Source organism: Mizuhopecten yessoensis, unplaced genomic scaffold (assembly GCF_002113885.1).
Source record: "Mizuhopecten yessoensis strain PY_sf001 unplaced genomic scaffold, ASM211388v2 scaffold10643, whole genome shotgun sequence".
Classification (NCBI taxonomy): domain Eukaryota; kingdom Metazoa; phylum Mollusca; class Bivalvia; order Pectinida; family Pectinidae; genus Mizuhopecten; species Mizuhopecten yessoensis.
This window is the reverse complement of record NW_018408649.1, coordinates 126,417-142,087: the sequence shown is the minus strand read 5'-3', so window position 1 is coordinate 142,087 and position 15,671 is coordinate 126,417. Positions and strand designations below refer to the sequence as shown.

The 15,671-nt window shown below is 37.1% G+C and overlaps 1 protein-coding gene across 1 annotated transcript in view; it reads left to right on the top strand.

Annotated features, from left to right (window-relative positions):
- Positions 1 to 5,156: 5,156 nt before the first annotated feature.
- The window catches only part of LOC110461643, a 14,584-nt gene continuing 4,069 nt past the window's right edge, over positions 5,157 to 15,671 (top strand). The window contains exons 1-9 of the mRNA XM_021515199.1: positions 5,157 to 5,237; positions 6,779 to 6,952; positions 7,692 to 7,911; positions 8,132 to 8,243; positions 8,531 to 8,719; positions 10,333 to 10,477; positions 10,684 to 10,847; positions 11,023 to 11,278; positions 12,036 to 12,237. Of these exons, the coding sequence (XP_021370874.1) occupies positions 5,189 to 5,237; positions 6,779 to 6,952; positions 7,692 to 7,911; positions 8,132 to 8,243; positions 8,531 to 8,719; positions 10,333 to 10,477; positions 10,684 to 10,847; positions 11,023 to 11,278; positions 12,036 to 12,237 (1,511 nt within the window). The 5' untranslated portion in view covers positions 5,157 to 5,188. The remainder of the gene's footprint in view (positions 5,238 to 6,778; positions 6,953 to 7,691; positions 7,912 to 8,131; positions 8,244 to 8,530; positions 8,720 to 10,332; positions 10,478 to 10,683; positions 10,848 to 11,022; positions 11,279 to 12,035; positions 12,238 to 15,671) is intronic.

Genomic DNA, 15,671 nt, shown 5'->3' with positions numbered 1-15,671 from the left:
GAAGAGTTCTACCTCTAAGGGCTATAACTCTCGTATGTTTCAAGGCGCGATTTTCTACGATTTTCAAAATTATAAATCAGAATAAAATTAACTAAGAAACATCTCTAGGGTATGGGGATTCAAAATTGTTGGCCTGACCCCTAGGGGGCTAAAGGGTGGAACCAAAAAGGGATAATATTTGGCACTAGGCCTGCCCTATCACTTTAAACGATTTCTTTCCATGAGCAAAATGCGAGTGCACTTCTCTGAAAATATAGGGGCTGAGGGGTGAGACCTAAACGATATTATTTTTGTACACGGTGGACATCCCACGCTATAACCTTAAATCACAAAGAGATGAATTCCCATGTAAAGCTACCAGGAATTTAAATGCTGCGGTTTCCGGCCCCCTATCCCTGGTGACTTAGTCCACAGACATACTGGCTTTATACGTCTCTGCTAAGTCCATGGGTAAATTAATAACTTTGCAACGGTTGAGATCCAACCGCATTATAACCTAAAGAATATGATTTATATACAACTGCTGGAAATAAAAACAAGCAATCGTAATATAAGAATTAACCATCAATTGGGTCTGGTAACACCTGTAGGAAAGTCATAAATTAACTTTGAAATATCCCCACCCCGTAACCACATATAATACACGTCTGCTTTCGTTGATCACTTTAAGGACCCGGGTCACAAACAAAAAGTCAATCCAGAATTTGATGATTATATTTCTCAAGAATTGGACACTCTAATTACAAATCTTGATACTAAACTTATAACTGACCAAGCTATTAGTATGAAGGAGATTGTGGCAATAGTTGTGACCCAGATAGTATAACAAACGAGGTCAAAAAGTACTCTTCTCCAGTTATGCTGAATAATCTATCAAAACTATTCAATATCATTTTGAATTGTGGTTTCTATCCAGAAAGGGGGTGCAGATCACACTTGGTTCCTATATTTAAAGCTGGAGATAAAAGCCTGCCAACTAATTATAGAGGTATATTCCTTATTAGTTGTCTCAGTAAATTGTTTAATTCTATTTTAAACAAAAGACTCACTGTATTTATGGCAGGTAAATGATCCGACCTTCAATTTGGTTTCAGGAAAAAGCAAAGAACAACAGGTAGCTTATTTGTACTTAAATCTCTCACTACCAAGTATGTTTAGGGCCAAAAGAAAAAAGTCTTTGCCTGTTTTGTTGATTTTAACAAGACTTTTGACTCGGTATGGAGAAAAGGTTTGCTCTATAAGTTAGCTAGATATGGTATCGGCAGCAAACTCTTCCAAGTCATTAGTAATATGTACAAGACATCTTCGTCTGCCGTTAAATTAAATTCGTTCTTCTCCGTTACTTTGATAGTTTTAGAGGACTCAAGCGTGGGGATAGTACGAGTCCCTCTCTGTTCAATCAATATGTAAATGATCTTCCTGATCTATTAAAAAACGATCCTTTAAAGCTTGTCGACTCGGAAATAGGTTGCCTTATGTTCGCAGATGTTCAGTTAATATTGTCTGAAACAGCCGAGGATTACAAAAATCATTAAATGATTTAAAGACATATTGCAATAGATGGAAACTTTCAATAAATACCCAGAAAACAAAAGGAATGCTATTCAATTCAACAAACCGTGTTATCAAAAACTACAAATTTAATATTGGTAACTATAATATAGACATGACTAAAGAATAAAAATATCTTGGTAACCTGAAATACAGCAGGTAAATGTACACCGTCTGTAGGAATTGTCCAACAAAGGTCTTAAAGTTCTTTTTGCAATAAAAAAATAAAATGCAGAAAATATCACAAACTTTCCAGTAGATGCCCAGTGTAAACTCTTTCAATCCCTTGTAAAACCTGTCCTGACTTATAATGCAGAAGTATGGTACATGGATTTATACCAAAATGTGTAAAGCAGAAAAATCAGATCAGGTAATAGCAATAAGCAGTTTCTCCTTTATTGATAAATCTCCTTTTGAGCAAGTACTTTTGAAATTCTGTAAACATACGCTAGGGATTGGGAAAGGAGCAGTAAATCTAGGCTCCAGAGCAGAGCTGGGTTCAGACAATTTAAACCCTTTGATAAAGGAGGCTAATCTATTAAATAAAACTTTACATGAAAATGGCACATAAACCTGGTTTAATTATGTTAATGATTTGACATTAAACATTGATCTACATCAAATTGTACAGGATCCTGACGCATCATACAGTAATTACCAACTTAAAATTAAAACCAAGCAAAATATATAAAAAAGAAATATGAGATAAGATTCTTTGATAAACTAAAACATTTAACGAGAGTAATAAATTATTCATGCATAAAGACTTAAGGTGGAGTATGTCCCTGAAAAATACCTTAACATTACCAGTAGTAATTTAAGGAAAATGTTTACTTCATTTCGTTTATGTGAACACAAGCTGGAGCTAGCCATTGGGCGTCTCAAAAGTATACCAAGAGACCAGAGACTCTGTAAAAAATGTGGTGTGTTAGAAAATGAAGTACACTTCTTTTCACTGTTCCCTTAATTAATCTGCCAGAAAAGAATATTTCCAAAAATGCATTCCTAATCACAATGATGTTACCTTAGATACCAATCATTTGACCTCAATATTACCGACAAACAACTCACAGTTTATACTGGACTTTTGCTTATTCATTAATCAGTCTCTAGAACTGAGGAGAGTGGGCTTGCTGACAGTATAAGGTATGGACTTTGCAGCAAAAATGTTTAATTCAAATTTTCTATTTGGAGCCATGTTAATTTTGTTCATGTTAATGCATATTAAAAATATAAGGAATCACTTTGTGACTTTTCTACATATACATGTCTATGTATGTATTTCACTGTGTTTTTCTATTTTGCCTTCAAACTACTTTGTAGTTACAAATGTGCAAATAAAATTTTGAATTGTGTAAAAAATGTATTTACTCTCGCCCGTAGATACTTGATAACATGTCTAGTTACTCTCGCCCGTAGATACTTGACAACATGTCTAGTTCCTCTCACCCGTCGATACTTGACAACATTTCTAGTTACTCTCACCCGTCGATACTTGACAACATTTCTAGTTACTCTCACCCGTCGATACCTGATAACATGTCTAGTTACTCTCGCCAGTAGATACTTGATAACATGTCTAGTTAATCTCACCCGTAGATACTTGACAACATGTTTAGTTACTCTCCCCCGTCGATACTTGACAACATGTCTAGTTCCTCTCACCCGTCGATACTTGACAACATTTCTAGTTACTCTCACCCGTCGATACTTGATGACATGTCTAGTTACTCTCACCCGTCGATACCTGATAACATGTCTAGTTACTCTCATCCGTAGATACTTGACAACGTGTCTAGTTACTCTCATCCGTAGATACTTGACAACGTGTCTAGTTACTCTCATCCGTAGATACTTGACATCATGTCTAGTTACTCTCACCCGTCGATACTTGACAACATTTCTAGTTACTCTCACCCGTCGATGCCTGATAACATGTCTAGTTACTCTCATCTGTAGATACTTGACAACATGTCTATAGTTACTCTCGCCAGTAGATACTTGATAACATGTCTAATTACTCTCACCCGTAGATACTTGATAACATGTCTTGTTACTCTCACCCGTCGATACTTGACAACATTTCTAGTTACTCTCACCCGTCGATACCTGATAACATGTCTAGTTACTCTCATCTGTAGATACTTGACAACATGTCTAGGGAGTCTCATCCGGAGATACTGGACAACATGTCTAGTTACTCTCATCCGTAAATACTTGACAACATGTCTAGTTACTCTCGCCCGTAGATACTTGACAACATGTTTAGTTACTCTCCCCCGTCGATACCTGATAACATGTCTAGTTACTCTCCCCCGTCGATACCTGATAACATGTCTAGTTACTCTCATCCGTAGATACTTGACAACGTGTCTAGTTACTCTCATCCGTAGATACTTCACAACATGTCTAGTTACTCTCATCCGTATATACTTGACAACATGTCTAGTTACTCTCCCCCGTCGATACTTGACAACATGTCTAGTTTCTCTCGCCCGTAGATGCTTGATAACATGTCTAGTTACTCTCATCTGTAGATACTTGACAACATGTCTAGGGAGTCTCATCCGGAGATACTGGACAACATGTCTAGTTACTCTCATCCGTAGATACTTGACAACGTGTCTAGTTACTCTCATCCGTAGATACTTAACAACATGTCTAGTTACTCTCATCCGTAGATACTTGACAACGTGTCTAGTTACTCTCATCCGTAGATACTTGACAACACGTCTAGTTACTCTCACCCGTAGATACTTGACAACATGTCTAGTTACTACTTGGCAACATGTCTAGTTACTCTCACTTGTATATACTTGACAACCTGTCTAGCTGGTCTCAACTTGTAGATATGCTATCATACGTGGGTTTCCTGTGCGTTTTTTTTTAAAAAATTAAATGACTTAGTGTTCTCGTTCAACGGGATGCGCTTCTTTCGGGGCAAAGTTACACTTTCTGTTCATCGGTAACGACAGGAACACAATTGTTCTCTCATATTACATTATGAATATATGTAACCTAGTACTTATGAATCGATATTTTATCGAACTCCGTGATATAACGAATTTCTGTCAGATTAGATAGTTGATATTAAAAACAATAACGTGTATCTGTACAGATGTTATTCTTCAAATTGTGCTTCATGTTCATCCTAAAACCAAACAGGTATTTACGTACATTATATCGGTTACAATAGAGGACCGGCCCGTACTCGGACAATTGAGTTTTGGATTAACTCGCCCTAGATATCAGGGTTTACAAGTAAAAGGGAGTGCACAATGGACGGTCGCATAACTGTATCATAACAGTGGCCCCACGAGGCGATCATAAGTGACGGGCTTTTAATTCAATGTTTAAACAAAATTTAGAAAAGCAAAACCAATATCAAAAGCACGCACAACTGCTACAAAAAGTATAAAATATTAAAACAAATTTTCAAGTATTAAAATTTGTTTTTAGAGAAAGGACATATTGTGATTTAGTATTTTATAGGAAGATTCGCTTGACAGTGTATACATGAGTGTTGCACGCGCTCCATCGTGGCGTGACCTCCCTGGTATATAAGCCCGCGCACCCCTGGGAAAGCATTCTCAGCTGATATTTACGCTGAACCACGTTAAGGACTGCCATACCACCGATGTTGGGAAGGATTCTGCTACTTTTGGTAATTCAGCTGGCCAAACAAGGTACGTAACATTCTATATTTAATGTTGCTTTCGGCCTCTGTGATATTACCTTTCTCGGGTTAACAAATACTCATGTTTACCTTAAAACGTCCAGAAGAGTATATTGTCAGTCTGCTTTAATTACACAGGTTTCTGTAACATTTCAGTTGTTAACCCTATATCATGCTATATCATATCGAGTAAACAGCCGACACATATGTTATCACAGGGAGGTGTTATATATCGACCCATATCTATCAGTAAAACGACACACATATCTTTGTCACATTTTCGGCCACTAGCATCACCGATGAATCCTAGAAGGCCAGTTGTTGTATGATGCAGTGTTATCAATATTTGGCATTACCACACTTTAAAGGTACACACGCGTCCTTGCGTACTATACTGTGCTATGAATTGCAGAGGATTCGTCACAAACCCATTCAGAATTTAAACAGGCTGCAAACACGATAGTTCTACCCCGGGATGTGCTATTTTTTCAGTTGATAAACATTGAAATGTTTTAGAAGAACGATCTTAAAATAGATACTTCAATCAATAGGACTACGTACATAAACATACATGTTTATATAAATGAACTGTTTCTCCTTTTTTACCCAACAAAACGTTATGATCAAAGAACAATTGGATTGTGTTTACTATTCATCACATCAAAATGTGTTTGGCAGTCAAATAGAAAATGAAATCAATTTTCTGCTGCTGATTAATTATAGTTTTTTAACAATACTCTGTACTCTTGGAATGTTCTGTTCACAATTCCCGCCAATCCCTGCCACGTGTTGACCACGCGGCCCGTAATTGGTCAGTACCATCACATGAAACAATTCCATACTTGTATCTTGTTGGACATCTACGGATTTACACAATAAATCGCCTATAATTCAAAGTTTCAACATTTTATTTATCTTATTTGCTTTAAAAGTATTCAGAGAATGAAAACTGTAAAGATCTTATCTTGTTGGCTTCATAAATATATCCAGATAGTTTCCTTCATACATTCAATCGAGAGTCATTCTATTTCAGTAGAAAATCTAAACTATTAAATGAACCTGAACTTGAATTTTGTTATCGAGACGTGTATATTATTACATGTAATATACGTGTCTGCTGTTATGGAACCCATTCTTTACAATGTCCTTCCTTTTCCATCTTGCGTCTCTCTGGTTTTGTTTCATTTTATAGATCCCAGTATAACAAACACGATTGTGATATACTTTTTATGGTGAAGTTGTTAGGATTTTTATATGTTATATTTTATCTGGGGACGCCTTAAGGAACGGGTTTCTCGATCAAAATTCGTTGTTTTAAAATTAAATTCCGCGCCTAAATATTATTTGCATTTGAAATTGTAGCAATTTTTGATAAATTAATTCCCATTTTTATCACAATCATTTCCTCCTCTGGAAAGCAAACGTCAATTTTAGATCTTCGTTTCTTTTTTAGTGTACAGATTATACTGAATGTTTTGTACCTACTATAATTCTAGTCATGTTTCATATTGAAAAAGTTATTAAATAACAATAACATTGGTGAATTTGCAGGGCTAATACATGCGCGACCTTCCCGGGACCCCGGGCAGACTGGACAGTGTCCCTCCACCGGACTTCCATCAGGTGGTTTACGACATTTGAATGTAATACATGAGGAAAAACCTAGGTACCGACTAGACTTACAACACAAAAGGAGTGGTTATGTGCCCGGTCACACCTACACAAGTAAGTACTATTATATGCTCCTGTCCGAAATAAATGGTAGACAAACACATGTAATACCAACCTTACACATATCCAGGAGTAATACCAACCTTACACATAGCCAGGAGTAATACCTACCTTACACATAGCCAGGAGTAATACCTACCTTACACATAGCCAGGAGTAATGCCAACCTTACACATAGCCAGGAGTAATACCTACCTTACACATAGCTAGGAGTAATGCCAACCTTACACATAGCTAGGAGTAATACCAACCTTACACATAGCCAGGAGTTTTTATGTCGACCAAGGTGTAAACTTATGACATACCGCGACGTCCGTCTACAATTTCTTCAAACGACTTCTCCTCCTTAACTGCTTATTTGAAAAGGGAATTAGTCCCTATTCATAACATGGAATTTTTGTGTGTGATCCCCACTCTATAACAATAAATACAAAAGCTAACTTTGCCATATTACTTTTAATTAAAATATTGCCATCATTGCATGGATATCCAAGTCGGCGATACAGGCCCTCTGGGCCTATTGTTTCCCATAATCGCTGGTGTCAATGTGCTGGACACAGATTTACATTGGATAATAGGTAGAAACTGAGATAGATATAGTTTCCTCAAAAAAATAGTTTTGTTTACAAGCTTTTGTAGTTATGTGGAAATACACTTGTTTGCAAATGATATCCTGACTTTCTGATATCTTTGAATATGTGTAAATGATGGATCACATATAACTTTGTTTCAGTCTACATTCGTGCCCAGGACCCAAGTCAAACCTTTGGTGATGTTTTGCTCTCAGTGTCGTCTGAAAGCAGAACCTGCCAACATGGAAACTTCAGCATCTTATCCCAGTATTACTACCAGCCCCAGGGATGTGACCACATGGTGCTCAAGAACACACGAGAGTTTGAACACACATTCACATTCCAGTGGACTGCACCCACCTGTGGCTGTGTCAACCTCCGGTAAATATTATGATTACCTGTTCTTCTTACCTTTATTGTTGTTAGATGTGATATACTTATCTGTATCAGATAACATACCATCGCCTGTTTATAAACAGCATGCTTCAACACAGCCATACACAGTTTGAGAAAAGAAGAAAGTTGACAATATTTAGATTATAATTCTCACTTCAGGTGTGGTGATACTGCAATACATGTACTGATGAAATACTCTTTACAGGGCTCGCGTTAAGTCCGCTGACAACATCTTTTACCTGGATAATGAGAATGTTATTGATGGGTACCTGACCAAGCGAGTGTGTCGACGCCACATGTCCACAATAATATCCAAGGTTTGTATTCTGGTTCCCTTCAATCACACATCATCACCAGTTTTTTCTCCAATGTAACTGTTAAGTTGTGAGAAAAAATGTAACTTTTAAATTGTGTAGCAATATGCAGTTTAATTACAAAAGTGACCAAGAAACTAGTGAATTGACCTCCAATGACCCCAGTGGTTTTAAGGTACTTTGGTGGTTCGGTTGGAGTAAGAAATGCATTGGTCTACAAAGACTTTCTAAAAGTTAACACAGATATCTTGTTGATGAAATACTGGATATTGCTCATTTCATATTTGTAGATAAGTCACTCTGAGCGTGAGAACTTGCTTTGCCACATGGTCAGTAGTTCAGATGACCAGATTGCCAACGAAGGCCACTTCTTACAGAGAAGGAAGATGGACCTCAACCTGATGACTGTTCTGGAGCGGGACGCTCTTCAAATCTCACTTCGTCAACGTGTATACCAGGTTCAACAGTGTTGTATACTGGTGAGTCTCCTACGTTACACAGATCAATTACTATCTAGGAAACTAACCCGACACACTGAAGAGGTCAAACACTCTAGGGAAATAACAAAGGTAACGAAAGAGGTCAAACACTCTAGGGAAGTAACAAAGGTAATGAAAGAGGTCAAACACTCTAGGGAAGTAACAAAGGTAACGAAAGAGGTCAAACACTCTAGGGAAATAACAAAGGTAACGAAAGAGGTCAAACACTCTAGGGAAGTAACAAAGGTAACGAAAGAGGTCAAACACTCTAGGGAAGTAACAAAGGTAACGAAAGAGGTCAAACACTCTAGGGAAATAACAAAGGTAACGAAAGAGGTCAAACACTCTAGGGAAATAACAAAGGTAACGAAAGAGGTCAAACACTCTAGGGAAATAACAAAGGTAACGAAAGAGGTCAAACACTCTAGGGAAATAACAAAGGTAACGAAAGAGGTCAAACACTCTAGGGAAATAACAAAGGTAACGAAAGAGGTCAAACACTCTAGGGAAATAACAAAGGTAACGAAAGAGGTCAAACACTCTAGGGAAATAACAAAGGTAACGAAAGAGGTCAAACACTCTAGGGAAATAACAAAGGTAACGAAAGAGGTCAAACACTCTAGGGAAATAACAAAGGTAACGAAAGAGGTCAAACACTCTAGGGAAATAACAAAGGTAACGAAAGAGGTCAAACACTCTAGGGAAATAACAAAGGTAACGAAAGAGGTCAAACACTCTAGGGAAATAACAAAGGTAACGAAAGAGGTCAAACACTCTAGGGAAATAACAAAGGTAACGAAAGAGGTCAAACACTCTAGGGAAATAACAAAGGTAACGAAAGAGGTCAAACACTCTAGGGAAATAACAAAGGTAACGAAAGAGGTCAAACACTCTAGGGAAATAACAAAGGTAACGAAAGAGGTCAAACACTCTAGGGAAATAACAAAGGTAACGAAAGAGGTCAAACACTCTAGGGAAATAACAAAGGTAACGAAAGAGGTCAAACACTCTAGGGAAATAACAAAGGTAACGAAAGAGGTCAAACACTCTAGGGAAATAACAAAGGTAACGAAAGAGGTCAAACACTCTAGGGAAATAACAAAGGTAACGAAAGAGGTCAAACACTCTAGGGAAATAACAAAGGTAACGAAAGAGGTCAAACACTCTAGGGAAATAACAAAGGTAATGAAAGAGGTCAAACACTCTAGGGAAATAACAAAGGTATCGAAAGAGGTCAAGACTTAAATATGGATAAATAATATGGATCAACGTGAGCACTAAAACATTTCTTAGACTGAAGTTTTGTCCATATGCATGTGTGCACTTACAGTCTTACTAACAATGTTTGTACTGGATGGTGGTTTAATTCTCAGTAATGTCAAGCATTTGTTTATTTTCCTGAAACACAGTTGTTGAGTTTTGATTAGCAAACACTGGTAATAGTCAATAATCCTAAGACTACCCAGGGTTTCTACTCTCAGCTCACGATACTCCTAACCCCACCCTAAACAATTCATGTTTTAACTATGACTTAATGAGTGAAATATATTATATAATTATATATGCCAGGACTAAAACCCTGTACTGATACACCGACTGTTGTTAATACACAGACAGGTACTGATAAGAGCGATTGTCTGGGAGATATTCGCCGTCGCCGTATCGATCGCCTGTGTGCCAACACTCTACACATGCCCTTCAGTGTTCGTAGTAAAGCCTACATGACTGAGCGGCGTGACAACTGTTGCTGGCGACTAGGTAAGGTTTTCCCTTTTCTCTTTCCAAAGTTGGAATTGCTTTTAATGAAACATTCTTATTACAAATTGTATCTTTATTTGTACTTTCTAGCAAATAATCTTTCATTTATGAATACCTATGAACTGGCTTTTATCTAATCCATGATTGTCATGTATATGGGGCTTGTCCCCTTTGTCCAAATGAGTAAAAACCATCCCCAATTCCAGGTGAACGCCGCTACGATTGTTTTGCTATGGGGCACCAGGGTGAAGGTGTTCCACCCCAGAGTGATGTACACACAGATGTTGCCATGGTGACAGGTGTAAATGTCCTTGACGAATCTGACCCTGTAAATGACTTAGAGGATTATCCCAACAGGTTGAGTGAAGAGGTACAGATTCTAAATCATTGTGCTTCTGTCTTGGTACATTGTCAATGTCTAAGCAATCCATTGAAGATCAAGATAACTTTTTTTAAGTACAGGGATCTGATATAATCAGGATAGCATGGTACATGTATGACTATCGAGACATTATTTAAAACTGGTGGTTTTACTTCTGTTTTAGCTTGTTCAGTTAAATACATATCCTGAGGAGTTGGAGCCAGAAAACAAGGACGTAGCAGCTGATAAGATCCCTACATTAGCATCAAATTTTCATAAGGAGCCTGAAAAGATGCCAGATTTGCCAAGTCACAAAACCAACCTGCAGGGATACCAACCTGTCACCCAGGAGGTATCCCCTCTGCAGAGTCCCCCTAAAGAAGATCTGGGGGAAATGGTTCCTACACCTCAGACTCAGTCACTCACACAGACCACCACAGGTAATCCAAAACTTGTAATGGTCTCTGTAGCAACATCCATCCGAAACTATTCATGGTGCATGGGTTCAGCAGACTAAGCTGTAAATTTAGGTTTGAGTAAACTATTTGAATTGTAAACGAAGTTTGTCTAAGCTTTGAGTTTGAGTTGACTTACCTGCAAATTTGACTTTGAATAGACTTGTCTATAAATGAAGGTTTCAATACAATTTTCCCAGATTTTTGAGTTTGAGTAAACTGATCCAGTAATTTGGGTTTGACCAGACTTGCCTTGAACTTTTGGTTTAAGTAAACATATCTGTAAGTTTGAATCAACTTACCTGTAACTTTGGGTTTAGTTAGACTTACCTGTACCTTTTGGTTTAAGTAGACTTACCTGTACCTTTGGGTTTAAGTAGACTTACCTGTAACTTTTGGTTTATGTAGACTTACCTGTAACTTTGAGTTTAAGTAGACTTACCTGTAACTTTGGGTTTAAGTAGACTTACCTGTACCTTTTGGGTTTGAGTAGACTTGCCTGTAACTTTGGGTTTAAGTGAACTTACCTGTACCTTTGGGTTTAAGTAAACCTACCTGTAATTTTGGGTTTGAGTAGACTTGCTCGTTACTTTGGGTTTAAGTGGACTTACCTGTACCTTTGGGTTTAAGTAGACTTACCTGTAATTTTGGGTTTGAGTAGACTTGCCTGTAACTTTGAGTTTTAGTAGACTTACCTGTAACTTTGGGTTTAAGTAGACTTATCTGTATGTTACATCTGTAGGTCTGAAGAAAAAGTTGCTGAGGGCCCAGGTTGAGCTGGAGTGTTGCCAGCAGGGTAAAGAGTACGGTGTAGGGCTGGTCACTGGGGACACATGGGACAGGTGTGAACAGAGGACACGCAAGGTCAGCAAGGCCATGAAGGGGAAGAATCGGCGGTGGTGCCGGCGGTACCACATGAGGTGCTGTGTGGAGAGTGTCCACAGGTAGGCTTCCAGTCATCTTTCACATCATGATTTTTATGTAAGAACCAAATGCTCAAAAAGCAGGGAAATTTATTTGAAGAACAGTATTATGGAAATCATGCATATATATTATATTAATGTACTGCTGACTGTTCAAGTTGTAAGAATTCTTCTCGTACACATAAAAACAACCCCTACACCTCAATTATGAGAAATGTTTTGATACAACCAAGTACATAGGAAGTTAGTGGCTTTTGATAACATCTTTCCTTGAGGAACTCTTCTTTACTGTAACACTTCTAAACATGGATTCTGCACAGGAATATTTTTCTTTCGAAATGTAAGGATTGATCACCAGTCAAAATTTTGACAGAAGGCTTTGATAACGACCCACTAGATTGGCTGTAACCTGTAAACTGGTTAAAGTTACTGAGATCCCCATTTGATTCTGTGTATGGCTGGAGTAGTGAATTGCACTAAGGAATCCATTAACGCGGGTATGCTGAACCTTACTGAACATGCTACTAGTAGATGTTTGATCTCACTCTCCATTGCATTAGAATGTGTTGTTATGGTTTTGGTTGCGTCTGTCCATCCACACTTGAGTTTTCTGCACGAAAATTTGCTCAAATATTTGTCAATTTCGATGAGACTTGGCAAGCAATATACAAAGACTTACTTTGGCTAAGTTTGTAGATATAAAGCAAACTCCATGCATTACTAATAAGTATATCGTGCTTTGTTAGGTTGATGGTTTTTGCACAATAACTTGACCTCAACAATAAGGACCGAGTTGTAACTGTAGCGATGTGTGTGTAATTGAGTAGTAGGCAGGTTGTCATAATTCAAAAGGAAGTAAAGCCATCCTTTTACAATAAAGTAATTTATTATAAGTATAATACGCCATATAAAGATATCTTTAAGACTTTTTAATTAAATACATTACATGTATATATTTTCCCCTTTCACCACAAAATAGTTAAGTGAAACTATTTAAATTTACAGTTTGGTTGATAAGCGTTGCTGGATGAACAGCATGAAGCCAGTTACTTCCTGTTTGGTTTCCATTGATTCTCTACTTCACTCTCCTCTAAAAGTTGGTGTGTCAGACAGGAAAACACTTCTCACACTTCAACATGTAGTGACTAGATAAAACAAAGAAACTTCACTTGTTTAAAAACTTGTCACTAACTGAGATGCTCCTAAAAAAAGGAGCTGCAACGGAAGAAAAATCAAATAATCCTAAAAATATTCAACAAAATACCAATGGAATCCAATTATGTGACCGACAAAATGCCTGAATCAGATCATCATGACCTGGGGTCAACATTCACTTACCGTAGTCGGAATCTGAAATTGTGAATACTGTGATAAGGCTTTTTCAGGTAAAAATTCTTTCCTGTATAGATTCATTCATATTTTCACCTTTTCTACGCCTCCATCCTTACTGTATGTTTAGTATGTATCAGCTTAAAACATCAAAACCTGCTTCAACATCAACCTCTATCATTACTGTATGAACATAAAACATCAAAACCAGCTTCAACATCAACCTCTATCATTACTGTATGTTTAGTGTGAAACCTGCTTCAATATCAACCTCTATCATTACTGTATGAACTTAAAACATCAAAACTTGCTTCAACATCACCCTCTATCATTATTGTATGAACTTAAAACATCAAAACCCGCTTTAACATCAACCTCCATCATTACTGGATGAACTTAAATCATCGAAACCTGCTTCAACATCAACCTCTATCATGACTGTATGAACTTAAAACATCAGAACCTGCTTCAACATCAACCTCCATCCTTACTGTATGAACTTAAAACATCAAAACCAGCTTCAACATCAACCTCTATCATTACTGTATGAACTTAAAAACATCAAAACCTGCTTCAACATCAACCTCTATCATTACTGTATGAACTTAAAACATAAAAACTTGCTTCAACATAAACCTCCATCATTACTGTATGAACTTAAAACATCAAAACTTGCTTCAACATCACCCTCTATCATTATTGTATGAACTTAAAACATCAAAACCCGCTTCAACATCAACCTCCATCATTACTGTATCAGCTAAAAACATCAAAACCTGCTTCAATATCAACCTCTATCATTTCTGTATGAACTTAAAACATAAAAACTTGCTTCAACATAAACCTCCATCATTACTGTATGAACTTAAAACATCAAACCCAGCTTCAACATCAACCGCTATCATTACTGTATGAACTTAAAACATCAAACCCAGCTTCAACATCAACCGCTATCATTACTGTATGAACTTAAAACATCAAAACTTGCTTCAACATCACCCTCTATCATTATTGTATGAACTTAAAACATCAAAACCTGCTTCAACATCAACCTCTATCATGATTGTATGAACGTAAAACATCAGAACCTGCTTCAACATCAACCTCCATCCTTACTGTATGAACTTAAAACATCAAAACCCGGTTCAACATCGACCTCCATCATTACTGTATGAACTTAAAACATCAAACCCTGCTTCAACATCAACCTCTATCATTACTGTATGTTTAGTGTGAAACCTGCTTCAATATCAACCTCTATCATTTCTGTATGAACTTAAAACATAAAAACTTGCTTCAACATAACCCTCCATCATTACCGTATGACCTTAAAACATCAAAACCCGGTTCAACATCGACCTCCATCATTACTGTATGAACTTAAAACATCAAAACTTGCTTCAACATCACCCTCTATCATTATTGTATGAACTTAAAACATCAAAACCCGCTTTAACATCAACCTCCATCATTACTGGATGAACTTAAATCATCGAAACCTGCTTCAACATCAACCTCTATCATGATTGTATGAACTTAAAACATCAGAACCTGCTTCAACATCAACCTCCATCATTACTGTATCAGCTAAAAACATCAAAACCTGCTTCAACATCAACCTCTATCATGATTGTATGAACTTAAAACATCAGAACCTGCTTCAACATCAACCTCCATCATTACTGTATCAGCTAAAAACATCAAAAACTGCTTCAATATCAACCTCTATCATTACTGTATGAACTTAAAAACATCAAAACCTGCTTCAACATCAACCTCTTTCATTACTGTATAACTTAACAAGAGGCCCATGGGCCTTAACGGTCACCTGATATATTTATACAGATCGAGAGTTGATTTTGTTTTTAACATGAACAGAAATATTATTCAAAGTGACAAAAAACAATAAAACCACCTTATTCAATATCAAGCATACAGATTTCAGACTAAAAAGGATTTGAAACTAGCACCTCTGATTCTAAACAAGGAAAATGAAGAAATTTTAGCACACTGACTCCCTTGAGCCCCACCCTACAGCCCTTGGGGGTAGGGCTGGCTCAAAATTTTCAAAGTATCAAACTGTCAACTCAAGGTTATAATTCCAATCAAGTTATTAACATGTAATA